The sequence below is a fragment of the Python bivittatus genome, unplaced genomic scaffold (genome assembly GCF_059951505.1).
Source record: "Python bivittatus isolate LINGU-HERP-01145 unplaced genomic scaffold, Pbiv_v1 ctg000340_np1212, whole genome shotgun sequence".
Classification (NCBI taxonomy): domain Eukaryota; kingdom Metazoa; phylum Chordata; class Lepidosauria; order Squamata; family Pythonidae; genus Python; species Python bivittatus.
In genome coordinates this window covers 21369206-21383373 of record NW_028277056.1, presented here as the reverse complement: position 1 = coordinate 21383373, position 14168 = coordinate 21369206, and the positions used below count along the sequence as shown (strand labels likewise).

At 38.3% G+C, this 14168-nt stretch overlaps 1 protein-coding gene across 2 annotated transcripts in view; it reads left to right on the top strand.

The window, feature by feature from the left end:
- Window positions 1-14168, top strand: part of ATP8A2 (ATPase phospholipid transporting 8A2) — a 355224-nt gene that overhangs the window by 82743 nt on the left and 258313 nt on the right. For both annotated transcript variants that reach the window (XM_088140682.1, XM_088140683.1), the window contains 7 exons: window positions 352-463; window positions 1905-2070; window positions 7496-7623; window positions 10189-10266; window positions 11531-11619; window positions 12699-12743; window positions 13282-13357. In XM_088140682.1, coding sequence (XP_087996808.1) covers window positions 352-463; window positions 1905-2070; window positions 7496-7623; window positions 10189-10266; window positions 11531-11619; window positions 12699-12743; window positions 13282-13357 — 694 coding nt within the window. The remainder of the gene's footprint in view (window positions 1-351; window positions 464-1904; window positions 2071-7495; window positions 7624-10188; window positions 10267-11530; window positions 11620-12698; window positions 12744-13281; window positions 13358-14168) is intronic.

Sequence of the window (14168 nt, the reverse complement as noted above, 5' to 3'; positions counted from 1 at the left end):
AAACTTTAGGTAGTACAAAATATGATGGGTAGAACACTGATAGATCCTCTCAAGCCTTTTAATTGGCATTTTTAGTGTGCTGCTTTTAATTTTTGTTTTGTTTATATTGTTTTGCTTATTGTATGTTAGTTTTTTCTGTTGATTTTATTGGAGTTTAACTGCATGTCACCCTGAGAGTTTTTTTAAAAAATAGGACATTAAGAAATTTTTGAAATAATAGTACTTATAGCAGTAATGACAACAATAGCTACAACTTTATTTACTGCTCTAATGAGTATATTTAGAAAACTATATTTTGTTTTTGATTACATTGCAAACTTCTAGCTTCCTTTTCCTCTTCTTTCTCATCAGTCCAGTTCCAATTGGACCTGACCAGATCTTACTAAGAGGGGCACAAATAAGGAACACTCAGTGGGTTTTAGGAATAGTTGTCTACACAGGACATGACACAAAACTTATGCAGGTAAGTAGCTGTTAATGCACTGTAAGGCTTAACATTGTTTCTGCTGCAAAGTCCAGCAGTGGTTTCAAGTATATTTTTGTTATTTCATTATTGGGTATTTTAAGACTTAGATCCTACTTTTTTTGTCTATGTAGCATTTAAGGCTGCTGAGAACAAAAAATAAAACGTACTGTTGTAAGTAAAAATATCATGAAAACAATAAATATTGTTAAAACCAACTCAAACTGATCAGGCCTTGCTCAAGAGGGATATCTTGACATCTTTTCCTAAAGCAGAAAAAGTGAGAGCCCAGAACAAGTCCTGAGGGAAGGCACTCCATAGTTTTGAAGGAAGGAACACAGGAGAAGACCTTCCCCATGGGGCTGAGAAACAGATGTCAGAATATCTTTAACAGGACCTTGTCTACTTATGCTAATGTCTGCATGGGTTTATAGCAAGAGAGGAAGTCCTTTAGATAATGAAATTCTCATCTAGGATTTTACAAGTTAAAACCAACCCTTGAGATTATGCCTTGAGAACAATTGGTAAAATAAGCATAATGTACTTCTGGGATTCTGTACCAGTTAGCAGCTTTATTGTACATCATGCACATTTGTTTGTTTTTCAGACTGAGCCGCAGTAGTAGTGACTATAATAGTGCAGAAATTAGAATTGCATTTTTTAATTGTATGGAGAAAATACAACTATATTTGTGTGTGTGTATACACACACATGTGTATGTGTATATATGTGTGTTTGTGTATTTATACACATACACACAACTATATATATATTGTATCCTCAATAGGTTGGCTGCTAAATAGCAGGCTGCAGTTAAAAGGTTAAAATAACTTAGGACTGTGTCTCCAGTTATAGCAAGGTCCTTAGTTATGCTTCTTTAAGGGCGATTCTGCTCATTCTGCTACTGCTTACAGATTGCTATTCAGCAGGGATGCATAGTCACCCTCCCTGTGGGTGGAGCCTGTGCTGGGGAATCACCTTCCCTCTGCAATAAGCCAAGCTTCAATATGGTTGGGTTTGGGTGTTCCTTGAAAACTCAACATTTTAGGTCAACTACTGTCCTAATGGTTCAGCTTAGAAGCTCTGCATCTCATGAACTGTATTCCAGAAGATACTTAACTGGTCTTCTCTCCCTTGGTATATCTGTTTCAGCTTTCCCCAGTTTGATGTTATCCCTATGTGTTGAATTATAAGACTTCTGGTACAACGCACCTGGAAGTCACTGGGTTGGAGAAGGCTGGCCTACTAGCGCAAAGCAGGTGGCATCCTGTGTTTTAAATTGGTAGCTGTTATGGAAGGAAAGGATAAAGAGAAACACAGCTTCTGTTTTTAATAATGGATGTGAATCTTTCATAATATCTGGTTGTACTTTAATCTTGTTTTTATTATTTTTTTTGTGAGTACAATTAATCATTGCAGTTCTGTGGCTGATCCTTTCCAGAATTCAACCAAAGCTCCACTGAAGAGATCAAATGTAGAAAAAGTTACCAATGTGCAGATTCTCATTTTGTTCTGCATCCTTCTCGTCATGGCTTTAGTGAGTTCTGTGGGTGCCTTACTGTGGAACAGAACACATGGAGAAGTCATTTGGTACTTTGATTCCAATGGTAAGCAAAATACACTGGATGTGCATAAATGTGCTCTCATCTTAAAATGAAAAGTATCATTTTCAATTTAAGAAAGCTGTGAAAATTCTTCAAGTGGATGCACCCACCCAAAAGCACCCGAAGTTTAGCTCAAACCAGCTGCCTTACCTTCCTCATCATGTAAGTGGTAAACATGATCTGGGTCTACAATCCTCTATTCATTTACAATTTAGCCTGTTGCATCCCGCTCATTGTCCTGTGCTTTTAGCCCCAAAGAACCAGCTATGGATCTGTGCCAAAGAAAAACACCTGCTCTCATTGGGTTAGTTGTCTGGTTTGATCAGAGTGTAAAGTTACATTTGCAGTCAGAGCAGGGTTGTGTTTGATTTCCTTTTGGCGTGATACTGGTTTATCTTCTCATATTAAATGTAGCAGGATATTGCATATAAGAGGCTGGAAAGACAATAGCCATGGCTTGATTTAAGAAAAAGAGAAAGGAATGACTGTTTCAGAGCAGAAATAGCTTCAGCCAGCATATGGGCAGTTTTCGCTAATTGGAAAGAAGGAGCGGAAATCTCACTAATGGAATAAAACAAAGGTCCCAGTCGGTACCTTTAATGCTTTAAGAAAATGGTTACCATGGGGGGACAACTTGACCATTCTCAAAATGGCTCCCAGAAGGGTGTGGCTTTTGTGTGGGTGTATATATATGTGTGTGTGTGTGTTTATCAAACAGTACTTAAAGACTGCCCCAATCTGGGCAGTGTATATGTTGTATGTACCTTTGAGTCAGTGTTGATTCCTGGCAACTGCTTGGACGAGTCCCTGCAGTCTTCTCTGGCAAGATTTTGGAAGTGGTTTGCCATTGCCTCCTTCCTAGGGCTGAGAGAGAGTGACTAGCCCAAGGTCCCCCAGCTAGCTTTGTGCCTAAGGTAGGATTAGAACTCACAGTCTCCTGGTTTCTAGCCTGGTGCCTTAACCATTACACCAAACTGGCTCTCAGTGTATGCAAGCTTGTCATAAAACAGTTTCCAAAACAGGCAGACCAATGAAGTTGTTCCCTGCCACGGTCTCTTGTTTCCCCTCAGTACTGATTACCAGCCCCCAGCAAACCTGTTTCCTTTCCTTGGACAGGTGGGACGTACTTCCAAAGTGTGTGTAGCTGCAGTCATTCATCTTTTTTATAAGAATGTTGATTGGACCTATGTGGGCTTCAAGGGCAGTTTTGGAAATAAAGATTCTGAAAGCTTATGCTTTACTTTGCAGCATGCCAACTTCCTTGTGGAATCTGTTCAAAATTCAGAGGAACTTAGAAAGTTAAAAATTATAGTTGGGCAGGGGACCTGGCAAGCATTAAGGGAGGGGGACAGAGCACTTTGGATACCCAGGTGCTACACTGGGAATTCCAAAAGTAGGTAGTAACTGAGTTCCTTATGGGTAAGGAGCTGGGATATACATTGAAATACTAAACAAATAATATGCCATAAATAAATAAATAAAGGATGGATGGGAGGGTGGGTAGGTGGTATTTTGAGTCCATCTTCAGATATCTTATAGAATTTATGGAAATATATCTAAAGTATGTAGAGGAGACCATAAAATTATAAGGTCAATCTCACTTAAAGGATTACTGCATCTTCCACTGTATTTCCCCAGCAGATGTTTGCTTCATGTCTATTAGAAATGTATGGAGAATTTCAGTATGTGAAGAGGAATTCATGGTAAAGTCCAGCCTCAGAGCATTTCACAATTGTCTTTGTACAGCAGAGAACACCTCCCAGTGACAATTAAATGGATGATTGTAGAGGAAACAGTGCCAGTATTTGACAAATGCTGGGAAGTGAACTAGAATGCATGACAAATGAAACCCTTCTGTAAGTTCAAACAGCATAGGATTTATTTGACTTAGGCACCGCCCAATTCCCAGTCAACTCTGGGTGGCTCACTGCATAAAAGCAAAACAACAATATGCAATCAAAAGAATACAATATAATAACAATAAGCAAGATGGTAAATTTCATCCACAACAAACACAGATGAGGGTTCTATAAGTCAGTATTTCAAGTTTAGCTTTTGTTTAAAGAAGTATGTTGCAGTTACTTACTTTAGACCACATAGCCACCTGAAATTAGCAGCAGCATGTGAAATTAGCGGGGACTGAGAGGAATATCAGAGGTGCCTTTTGGAAGGGAAGAACTCATGTGGTGCTACTGAGATTTTCTTTTGAGAAATGGATGAAAGCCCCCCACCCCACATCAGTTACTATTAGCCATTCAGTAACATTGCACTGTCCAGAGGGCTTCCTATGAAAAGTGTCTGTGAACTCCAATCAGTGCAAAATGTGGTCTAGTGATTATACCAGATACAGCTGAAAAAAAACATGGCAGGACTGCCCCTTGCTTTCCAGGCTTAATTTAAGGTGTTAATTTTAACCTTTAAAACCCTAAGCAGCTGTGGCCTGTCCAGTTGAGAATCCATCTTTTCCATTCTGGACATACCTGGTCATGAAGAACTGCAAGAGAGGTCCCTTTGAAGATGCTCCTGCTTGTTGGATATGGAGGGGAGGGACTTTTTTTTATGTGGAGCACAGGAAAAGCATGTGTCTTTCTTTAATCAGGATGACAACAAGCTGTCTTAGTTGGCTTTTAGTTGGCTTAGCTGTTTTAGTTCTGAATTGTTTTAATGCTCATTTTCCTTGTTTATTGTTTAAAATACTTCTTACCTGCATCTAAGGGGTTGTATATTTTTCATCATATTATTAATTCTATGCTTGAATGTTTTGTTGAAATGTTGGAGCCACTGATGGCCTTTTCAAGTGGAAGAAGTGGATACAAATGCAGTTTAAAGGAGACATTCAGAGTAGTGTGTGGATTTTCACCGTATCTCCACCCCTCTCTACCCCACTTGCTATTGAGAAAGGGGCAGTGTGGCTTCTCTCCTTTCCCTCAGTGACTCCTTGGGTTGCTGTTCTGGTCCTTGGCCAGCTTCCCTCAGATTTACCACAAAGGAGTTAGCAGGATCTTAAATGCCAATATGTGGACACAAATGATTTGCAGCTCCTCCTGATTATATTTCATGAGGAGAGTGAAAAGAGTATGGCAAGCTTTTGTGATGCAGACAATAGCAATAAATGAATACCTTTTCTATAACGAGACAAAGTGTTTTACTGATCATGATAGCTATTCTCTGTTGTGTGTTCTCCTCTGTCATCTGCCATTTCAGACCAGTCTCTCTTTGTCTGGGTACAATCACTTTGGGAAGGAAGGCAGTAGGCCTCACTGGATATAAAGCTGTTTCTGGTTGGGTGGGCTTCAATAGGTGAAATGTTCATAATGTAACATCATAACAGTGCCTGCTCATTTTTTTCCCCCTTCTGGGTTAAGAATACCTCTGCCAAAATTAGACTAAAGTGAAAAAGGAGAGGGGAGAGAAGGACAGTGCATTTCTTAAATATAGAAGGTGGATATATTTAAAGGAGGCAGTGAAGCAAGTCGTGACAGGAGATCAAAGGAAAGCAAATTGCCAGACCCCATATTTGCTTTGTAACTATATAGGCATGATCAAAGTAATAGATCTGGTAACATCTGCAGCTCCCACCTGCAGTTGATCAAACCAAAATCCAGATAGTCTGACACTGTGCTTAATAGATGAACCTCTAGAAAGTCCTGTAACTGAAAGTTCCAGAACTGTCTCCAACCACTGTTCCTCAGCATCTGACATTGTTACTTCTGATTGTGAAGAAAGCTTAGGGCCATCATGGCTAATAGGCATTAGTAATCTGAGCCTCCCTACATTGGTTTAAACTCCTTTTAAATTGGTATCACATCGCATCATCTTGAAGCCGATTCTATAATGTAACGATGTTGTGTGAAGAAGTTCTTTCTTTCATTTGCCTTAAGTTTCTCACCCCTTCTAGTATATGGAGTGTGGAATGTGTGTGTGTGTTAAAATCTCTGCCCATTAGCTATGTGCCAGATGTAAACTTGCACACCTTTTTAAAATTCTAAATTAGATAACCTCTTCCCTCCAGCTCCTCTCCCTGTTCCTTGTCCTATGTTTTTTCAGCCAGTTTGGATAGTAAAAATAAACCACCTTATATAGACATTTTGTGAGTTGGAAAAGCCCAAACAACCCCGAAATTCCTCAGGTTATAACAGCCTCTGCAGATAACCAGACATTCAATATGGATGCCTGCAAGAGAAAAGCTTCATAAAGCCTAGTGGTGACTTGCATGTAAGTTTTCAAGCATTTGCATGAAGCCTTTGTAGCAGACATCTATGCTGTATGTTGAAATATCTGTAGGAAACTGGCATCATCTGAGTGCCATTGATGGTGAAGGATCTTCTCAGGTGTGGTCACCTGAATAGTCTTGATTTGACTGATACCTGGATTGGTCTACCTTTTGAGTGAAAAGAAAGTACTCAAGGTATATTGTGGGTGGGAAGTACTAGGTACCTTTTTTCACAAAGGATAGAGCTGTGTTTCAAGACATCCTTTATTTGAAGAACCATCTGCCCTATGTTTGGTTTAAAAAGAGAAAACAACACAAGCTTTGTAATTCTCCATCAGGGGTTTGCATCTGGACAACTGTATGGTTGCAGCCTTCCCTTTCTATTCAGATTATAGTAATTCTTTCCAAATACAGTATGCATTTATATACTGTAAATGCATAACATTTTATTTCACTTTTCTACATAAAAGCACCCAAAGCATATTGTATTCCTTTGGGGTTGATATGTAATTGGTCACCTTAGGAAGAATGGATTAGCATTTCAACACACACACTATTTTTCCCCTTTCAAATCTTTACACACAGTGGTATTGGTTGGTTAATGCTTATCTGGGAAACACTCCCTAATGTTAGTACAGACTGTAATTTCTTACAATGCTACTATTCTCTTCTGAGCTTAATTTTGGTTTTTTCTGTTTTCTTCCCCAAATATTTTGGGACCTGTTTTCAAAGTTTTAGAAGGTGTCCACTCTCTTATATTGTGTCAACATGAACACAGTTGAACCTCAGGCTGCACTGAATCTGAAATGAGAGAAACCCCCGAGACTTCTCCCCTGTCTTAGATGTCCTCATGGTTTATCTGGTATTTCAAGTAATTGATAAGATGTTCAGTTCAGTCCTGGCTGCAATATACAAATATGAGACAAAAGAAAGGATTTTGCTATTTTGGGATCTTAGTAGCAATGTTTTAAAAAGCTTCACATGAAATTGTTAATTTATATTCATAATGCCAAGTCAACAGTGAAAGCTTTGTAATTTCAGAAATCCTGTTTCTTAATGTTGCATTTTTTTTCTTTCAGGAATTGATAACACAGCTTCCCCATTTGTGTCTTCCACTTCTTTGGGGATTACACAACCATGTGTACAGCCCTGATCCAGTGTGTAACCAATATATCTTCTCTAACTCTTTCCTTTGTTGTCTTTCTTGGTCTACAGAAGTCCTATCCACCAATTTTGGATACAATCTGCTCACCTTTATAATCTTGTACAACAACCTCATTCCCATCAGTCTATTGGTGACTCTGGAAGTTGTGAAATTTACTCAGGCTCTTTTTATAAATTGGGTATGTACAATTGAATGCAACTTAATTTAAAAGTGCAAAAATGGGAGACAAATGAATGTACTAAGTTATTACGCTTTTATTAGTAGTAAAATTATTTGTAAAAATGTGGCAGTTATATCTCTGTACCCATTATAACCCACTATCAGTTGGGAGGAGAGCCTGAAGTAGGATTTTTAGTATGTGAAAATAAGTATAGTTTTCTGAATTACCTATGAAATCCTTCATATGCAAAATAAGTCCAGATTTCTTGAATCTAGGGGCAGAGGGCTTTCTATCTGTCCTGCTATTTATAATTTACTGAAACTGGATGAAATATGAGAAATTACACATGGATGGTTCCAATCTTAATTGAAAGAAACGATCATAGTCATGTATTGTGTATGAAACAAATGTGTCATTTGAATCCTCATCACAATCCATGGTATGCTAGTGGTGTCATGAAGTGAGTGTACGTGGTTTCGGGGACCTTGATTGAAAGAGACAGTGCAAAGAGCATCCAGTACTATTCAAATTTCTGATCACACATAGCAGAAGTCATTTTGTTTCTAACTAAGCCTTGCTTAGTAGAATATATAGTCAGCTACTTGCTTGACACTCCACTGAGAACAATGTCCTTCTCCTTGAACTCCAACTTTCATATTTGTGTCCAGATTATGATACAAGCTTAGCACCATTTTATTTTTAATCCCATCCATTTCTAGAATTAAGGATTTACAGAGATTAATAGCAATTTTCATTCTATCTCTCTCTTCCTTTCTCATTCACTTATTCTGGCTGGCAGTTTATTGTCTGCTGGCTTTTTTTCTGGCACATAATCTTCTTATCTTCTGATTTTCTGCCACCTTCTAGCACCCCAACTGTGCACTCTGCATTGGTTTATAATTGCTTCACAATATTCTTGCTGCTCCTCTGGTATTCAGCCTGCTCCTTTGGATAGTGCCCAACATTCTCTTCAACCGCGTAACCATTGCCTAATTCAGCTCAGGTTTGCAAGCCCATATTGTTATTTTAAAGTCCAATAACTTTTCTTCAAAGGCCATTTAATATCCAAATTCAGCCTTGCTTTCCAGCCCTCTTCTAACATCATTCCTTCCCTGAGATCTCCCTGATAGTCTTTTCAACTCTAAAACTCCATCTCTAGCGCCATCTCTAATACCAGTCCATCTGCAGCCCCTCCTTTCCAATGAGAATTATGTCCTATGAGAATCTAAACTGCCACCAACTCTCAGCTTCCTATCAGCAAAGCAAGAATGGATTGTTTTGTTTGAATGTCTGCATGAATGCATGGGTATATGAAGTGTCAGCAAGGAGGCATGACTGAAGGCAGGGTTGTCATAAATGACTTAGGCTACCTGGTACCCACCAGATGACCAATGGTTAGGAATAATGAGATTTGCACTCTATTGTCATAGTGGGGCTTACTGATAGAACCAATTTTTTTTATCCCACCTTTATTATTTTTATAAATACCTCAAGGCGGCAAAAATACCTAATACTCCTTCCTCCTCCTATTTTCCCCACAACAACAACCCTCTGAGGTGAGTTGGGCTGAGAGAGAGTGACTGACCCAAAATCACCCAGTCGGCTTTCATGCCTAAGGTGGGGCTAGAACTCACCGTCTCCTGCTTTCTAGACTGGTGCCTTTGCCACTAGACCAAACTGGTTCTCTTCATTTGATATTCTGTTTCTCTACTGTAGCAGCATTCTTTGAACGATGTGAGAATAATTTAGATTAGATCATTTATTTACTTAGTGTTTATTTTTTTCAGCCAATCTTGAGGAAAATGAAAACAAAACAACAATCAGAGCAGTCCATAATAAAAGTAATAAAAATCTAGTGCATATTATAAGTCTAAGCAAATTTAAGCAAGAATGGCTTCCATATATACTATATATTATGCAGGAAGGCAAATAAAAGTTCAGCATTTAGAGTATGGTTTTTAAGGGGAAAAATAACTGACTAAATAATTGAAATCAACGATTTACATTTTTTAAAAATGACTATAAAAATTATACATTGGAGTAGAAAGGGGAAATTAGAAACTAATATTTATAATGTCATAGTATTTTTTCTTTTTCTTCTTTTTTGGAGCACTATTTTGCTCCACAAGCAAGGAGTGGAGATTTTGGCACTTAGCTCAGACATTTAAATTCTTTCTTACATTGTTAAAATAAGTTAATGTGCTTAAATGTAATTTAATGTTTTCTGTGGTTGATTTTTAGTCAAAGGTATGCTGAGCACTCACTGTACAATCTTGGTAATTGTAAAGTTCACTTATTGGTAAAGTTGGCAAAGGTGAACTTGGTAAAGTTGGAAAAGTTGGTATTGGTGATATTGATGGCATTGGTGAACTTGGTAAAGTTCACTTATTATATTCCTATACCAATTATTTTTTTCTTTTTTCTCTTTTTTCTCTTTTTGCTTGTTTGCTCTTTTGTTCTTTTAAAAAGAGATTAATACATTTAAAAAATAATAAAAATGTAGTGCATATGATAAACAGAACAACATAAAAGTAGCATGCGATGTATGGTCTACTTATGATAAGGTCTTTTGATTCTTCTCAGGATATAGATATGTATTATACTGAAACTGATACACCTGCAATGGCCAGAACTTCAAATCTGAATGAGGAACTTGGCCAGGTAAGGATATGAGATGGTACCAATATAACAGTGGGTTATAAAAAGGGGCTGTTCAATCTATATATTCAGTCCATGAAAACAGTTTGAGATGAATCTGCAGGCAACGGATTTGCAACGGCTCTCTGTAAGATGATGCAGCCACAACTTGTAATCAAGAGTGGGGAATCGGTGGTTCTCCAGTTCCTGTTGGACTACACTTTCCATCATCCTGTTTTATTGAGCCATGCCAGTTATGAGATTGAGCAATACCTTGTCCCCCTCTGCATCCCATATTCCAGTGCGCATTCATCTAGTGAGAATTGGGTATGATTTATGTAGTGCCTAAGTAAAGTAGCGATGCTACTGACTATGAGAGAGTTAGTTGGATTTAAGTCCAGTTAAGATTCTATATACAGTAAGTTGAGTACTAACTGGAATAAACCTGAGTGGAAACCCCTTGTCCTGATTATCCCAGTGCCTTTTAATTTTTCATATGGCATTTTTCATGGGAAACTATTTTATATGATTTCTTACACCAGTAATTTTAATTCAGTTCACAAAAATAATACATTAGCTTTATTTTATTTTCATCCTCTTCTCCCTTCAACAAATTTGAAGCAAAATGCAAGGCTGTGAACATAGCAAGACAAAAAGTGACTGAATAATTGATTCTGCTTTCATCCTCACAGAAATCCTGTGAGAAAAAGGCTGTTGGGGGTTAATTTTGAACCTGAGTCTTTCCTGACTCTCATTCGGCAACCTAACAAGAGAGTCTTATTCTTATTTATTAGACTGTATATCTAATTCAAAACCTATGTTTTTAAAATCATCCAAACTAAAAAAAGATCACCCTGCTTCAGTCAAGTCTCTGGCTCGCTTCTGTACAGTTGTGTACCTAGTTCTTGGCTAAGATAAGTTGCTGTACATTTTATAATATAGGCACACATTTCGCCGAAGAACTAGTCACTGAGCCTTAACCAATGTGTATTGGGATGTATTGATGGCAATTCCCAGAATCCTCAACCAATCTGACCATACTGGCAGGGGATTATGGGATTTGGATACTTGAGGAGTCTGAAAGATTCCTGTTTGGAGAAAAATGTGTTAAATAATAATTAAATCAATCAGGCCTCATTACATGTTTGCCCACTTACCTCAGAAGAGGCTCCACTGAACATCGTGAGGATTGCACTTCATAACTGCTTTTGTTTCCACAGTTTTCTTAGAGATTCTCTATTTTGTTTTATTCATAATAATATATGTATATATATCATTTGTCTCCTAGGTTAAGTATCTATTCTCTGATAAAACAGGCACCTTAACATGCAATATTATGAATTTTAAGAAATGTAGTATTGCTGGAGTAACATATGGGTATGTACCATGTTTTTATTTGCTGTATAAGCTTAAGGAGTCATTTTTATTACATTGATATTTTCTTAGATTGCTTGTGTGGGACTGTAACTCCACAGTTTTCTAGTGGCTTTAGTTTTACTTACCGTTATAATTAATTTTGGAGATAGAAGACCAACCATTTCATACTTAAGGTAGCAAAATCTACCCCCAGCAAAGAACAAGGGATTATAAAATTGGGCTAGCTCACAATTTGCTGAAATTAAGGTATCAAATTGCCTCAGAGGTCCCTAACATTGTCAACCTGGGTGGAGGTACAGAGGCAGGATACAGTTTGAAACAATATAACGTATACAACATTTGGTGGCACAGGATCGCTTTTCTTTTGTTAAAGACTTGCGAAGATAGGCAGCAGAGACTCTTTTGGTTATGTTCGTACAGCATGTTAACACCTGGCTTCATGGTTTTCTAAATTAATCTGTTTGGCTGAGTTCACACAACATACAAAAGTGAAGTGTACTGCTAGGTTTGTACACACACTGAGACACTGCATAGTCATGGAGTCATGCTTTTAGCCTAATGGGTTGTGCAATCCCAGACAGAGAGTTGATGTCACTCCTGCTTTTTCAGAACCCCGACTCCTCTCAGTTCTCCTGGATGTATTATTGTGGCTGCAATTCTGTGCACACTTTTCAGGAAAGAAGTCCCATTAACTGTCGCAGTATGCACAGAATTGCATTGTTAGTCCAATTTCCTGGCAGCAGCAAAGGTCTGATTCCATGGAAAGTTGTATGCGTGCCCACAATTGTTTTCCTTGTACTTGAATGGAAGAGACCCCTTTAGAGAGTTCCACAGGTGTCATAACTTTTATTCAGCAGTAGCTTCCTTCTAATCAGGATAGGTATACCATCAGTTATCTATCTTTCTTTCTTTCTTTCTTTCTTTCTTTCTTTCTTTCTTTCTTTCTTTCTTTCTTTCTTTCTTTCTTTCTTTCTTTCTTTCTCTCTCTCTCTCTCTCTCTCTCTCTCTCTCTCTCTCTTTCTTTCTTTCTTTCTTTCTTTCTTTCTTTCTTTCTTTCTTTCTTTCTTTCTTTCTTTCAGTCACTTCCCAGAACTGGCAAGAGAATGTTCGTCAGAAGATTTCAGGTAAATAAATATGGAATTGTTGCAATTGTCACTATAGACAGTTGGATGGCTCAGGTGGACAACATTAGGCACTTTTGGGAGAGGCACTGCTCTTGGGGGGTTTTTTGAGGTTGAATGATGGGAAAGCATACATGGAGGAAGAACCCTGGGGAAAAAAAGAGGACCTGTATTTCTTTATGGCAGCCTCCCCCAACTTGAGGACTTCAGATATGTTGAATTTCAATTCCCAGAATCCCCCATGCTGGCTAAGAGATTTTGAAATCTGAATTCAACCTAACTGGAAGACAGTAGGTACAGAAGCAGGTATATGCAATGAAATATGCCATAGAGTGAAAGGGGACATAACTCTGAAAACAAAAGCTTGTAAAGTTAGGAAAGCTTGCTTATCATTGGAATTATTCTTCTGATAAAAGGCAGATAAATATATCTGGTACTTGGTTATTAGACTGATCATTGACAATGCCATAATACATGAGGCTGTATTCAATAGAAATACACCTGTTCAGGTATCTTATCACCCCTTTTATTATATTCTTAGCCAGCTTCCGCCTTCTACCAGTGAATCTTGTGAATTTGATGATCCAAGACTTCTGCAGAACATTGAGACTGATCATGTAAGGCCTTTCTTTAGAATTTCTCCATGAATTATTCCTAGAATAGAATCTTTATTGCAGTCAATGACCAGTCCATAAAACACTTGGGTACATAAAACTAATGAATTATTCAGTTGTGGCCTCAGTACCTTTCTTCTATGATCTAGAGCATATGGCACTCTAAACTATGGCATAGTTCTACCTAGTGTGATGTACTACTTGGGACCATGGGTTAACTCTGGTTAATGAAAAGTACTCTTATCACAACTTTACTCTTAGTTTGCTGTAACTCAGTTTACCTTAGCCATGGCCTTTGTGTCTTCTGAATTGGGATAAAGGTATTAACTTCTCCTTCTGGCCTCCACACATAGAAACAAGAAGCAGGCGTGGCCACAAATGGTGCTGTTCCATCTGTGTTGTTCCTTTCTCCTTTGTTTTTGCTTTCTTAAGTATACCGGGAAATGAAATTAAAAAATCAAGAGGGTGGGGAAAAGTTCAGACGCAAATATGATTGGGATTCTGGCTGATGTAGATGATGGCCAGCAAATTGCAGTTGGCTGTGATTTGCTATGTCATCTGATGCAGTATCTGTGGGTAAATACCGTACCTATGATTTGCCTTAAGTCAGGCTTAGTGTGTTACAGTATACAGTGGTACCTCAGGTCACGAACGCTTCTGTTCACGAACAATTCGGGTCACGAACAGCACCGTTCGCAAAATTTTGCTTCTGTTTGCGAACTCCGCATCGGGTGACGAACAGGATCCGCGGGCATTTTCCCTGCTGTGACACGTGGTCGTGGCTTCCTGTAGGGAGGGGGACTCTCCCTCCAAA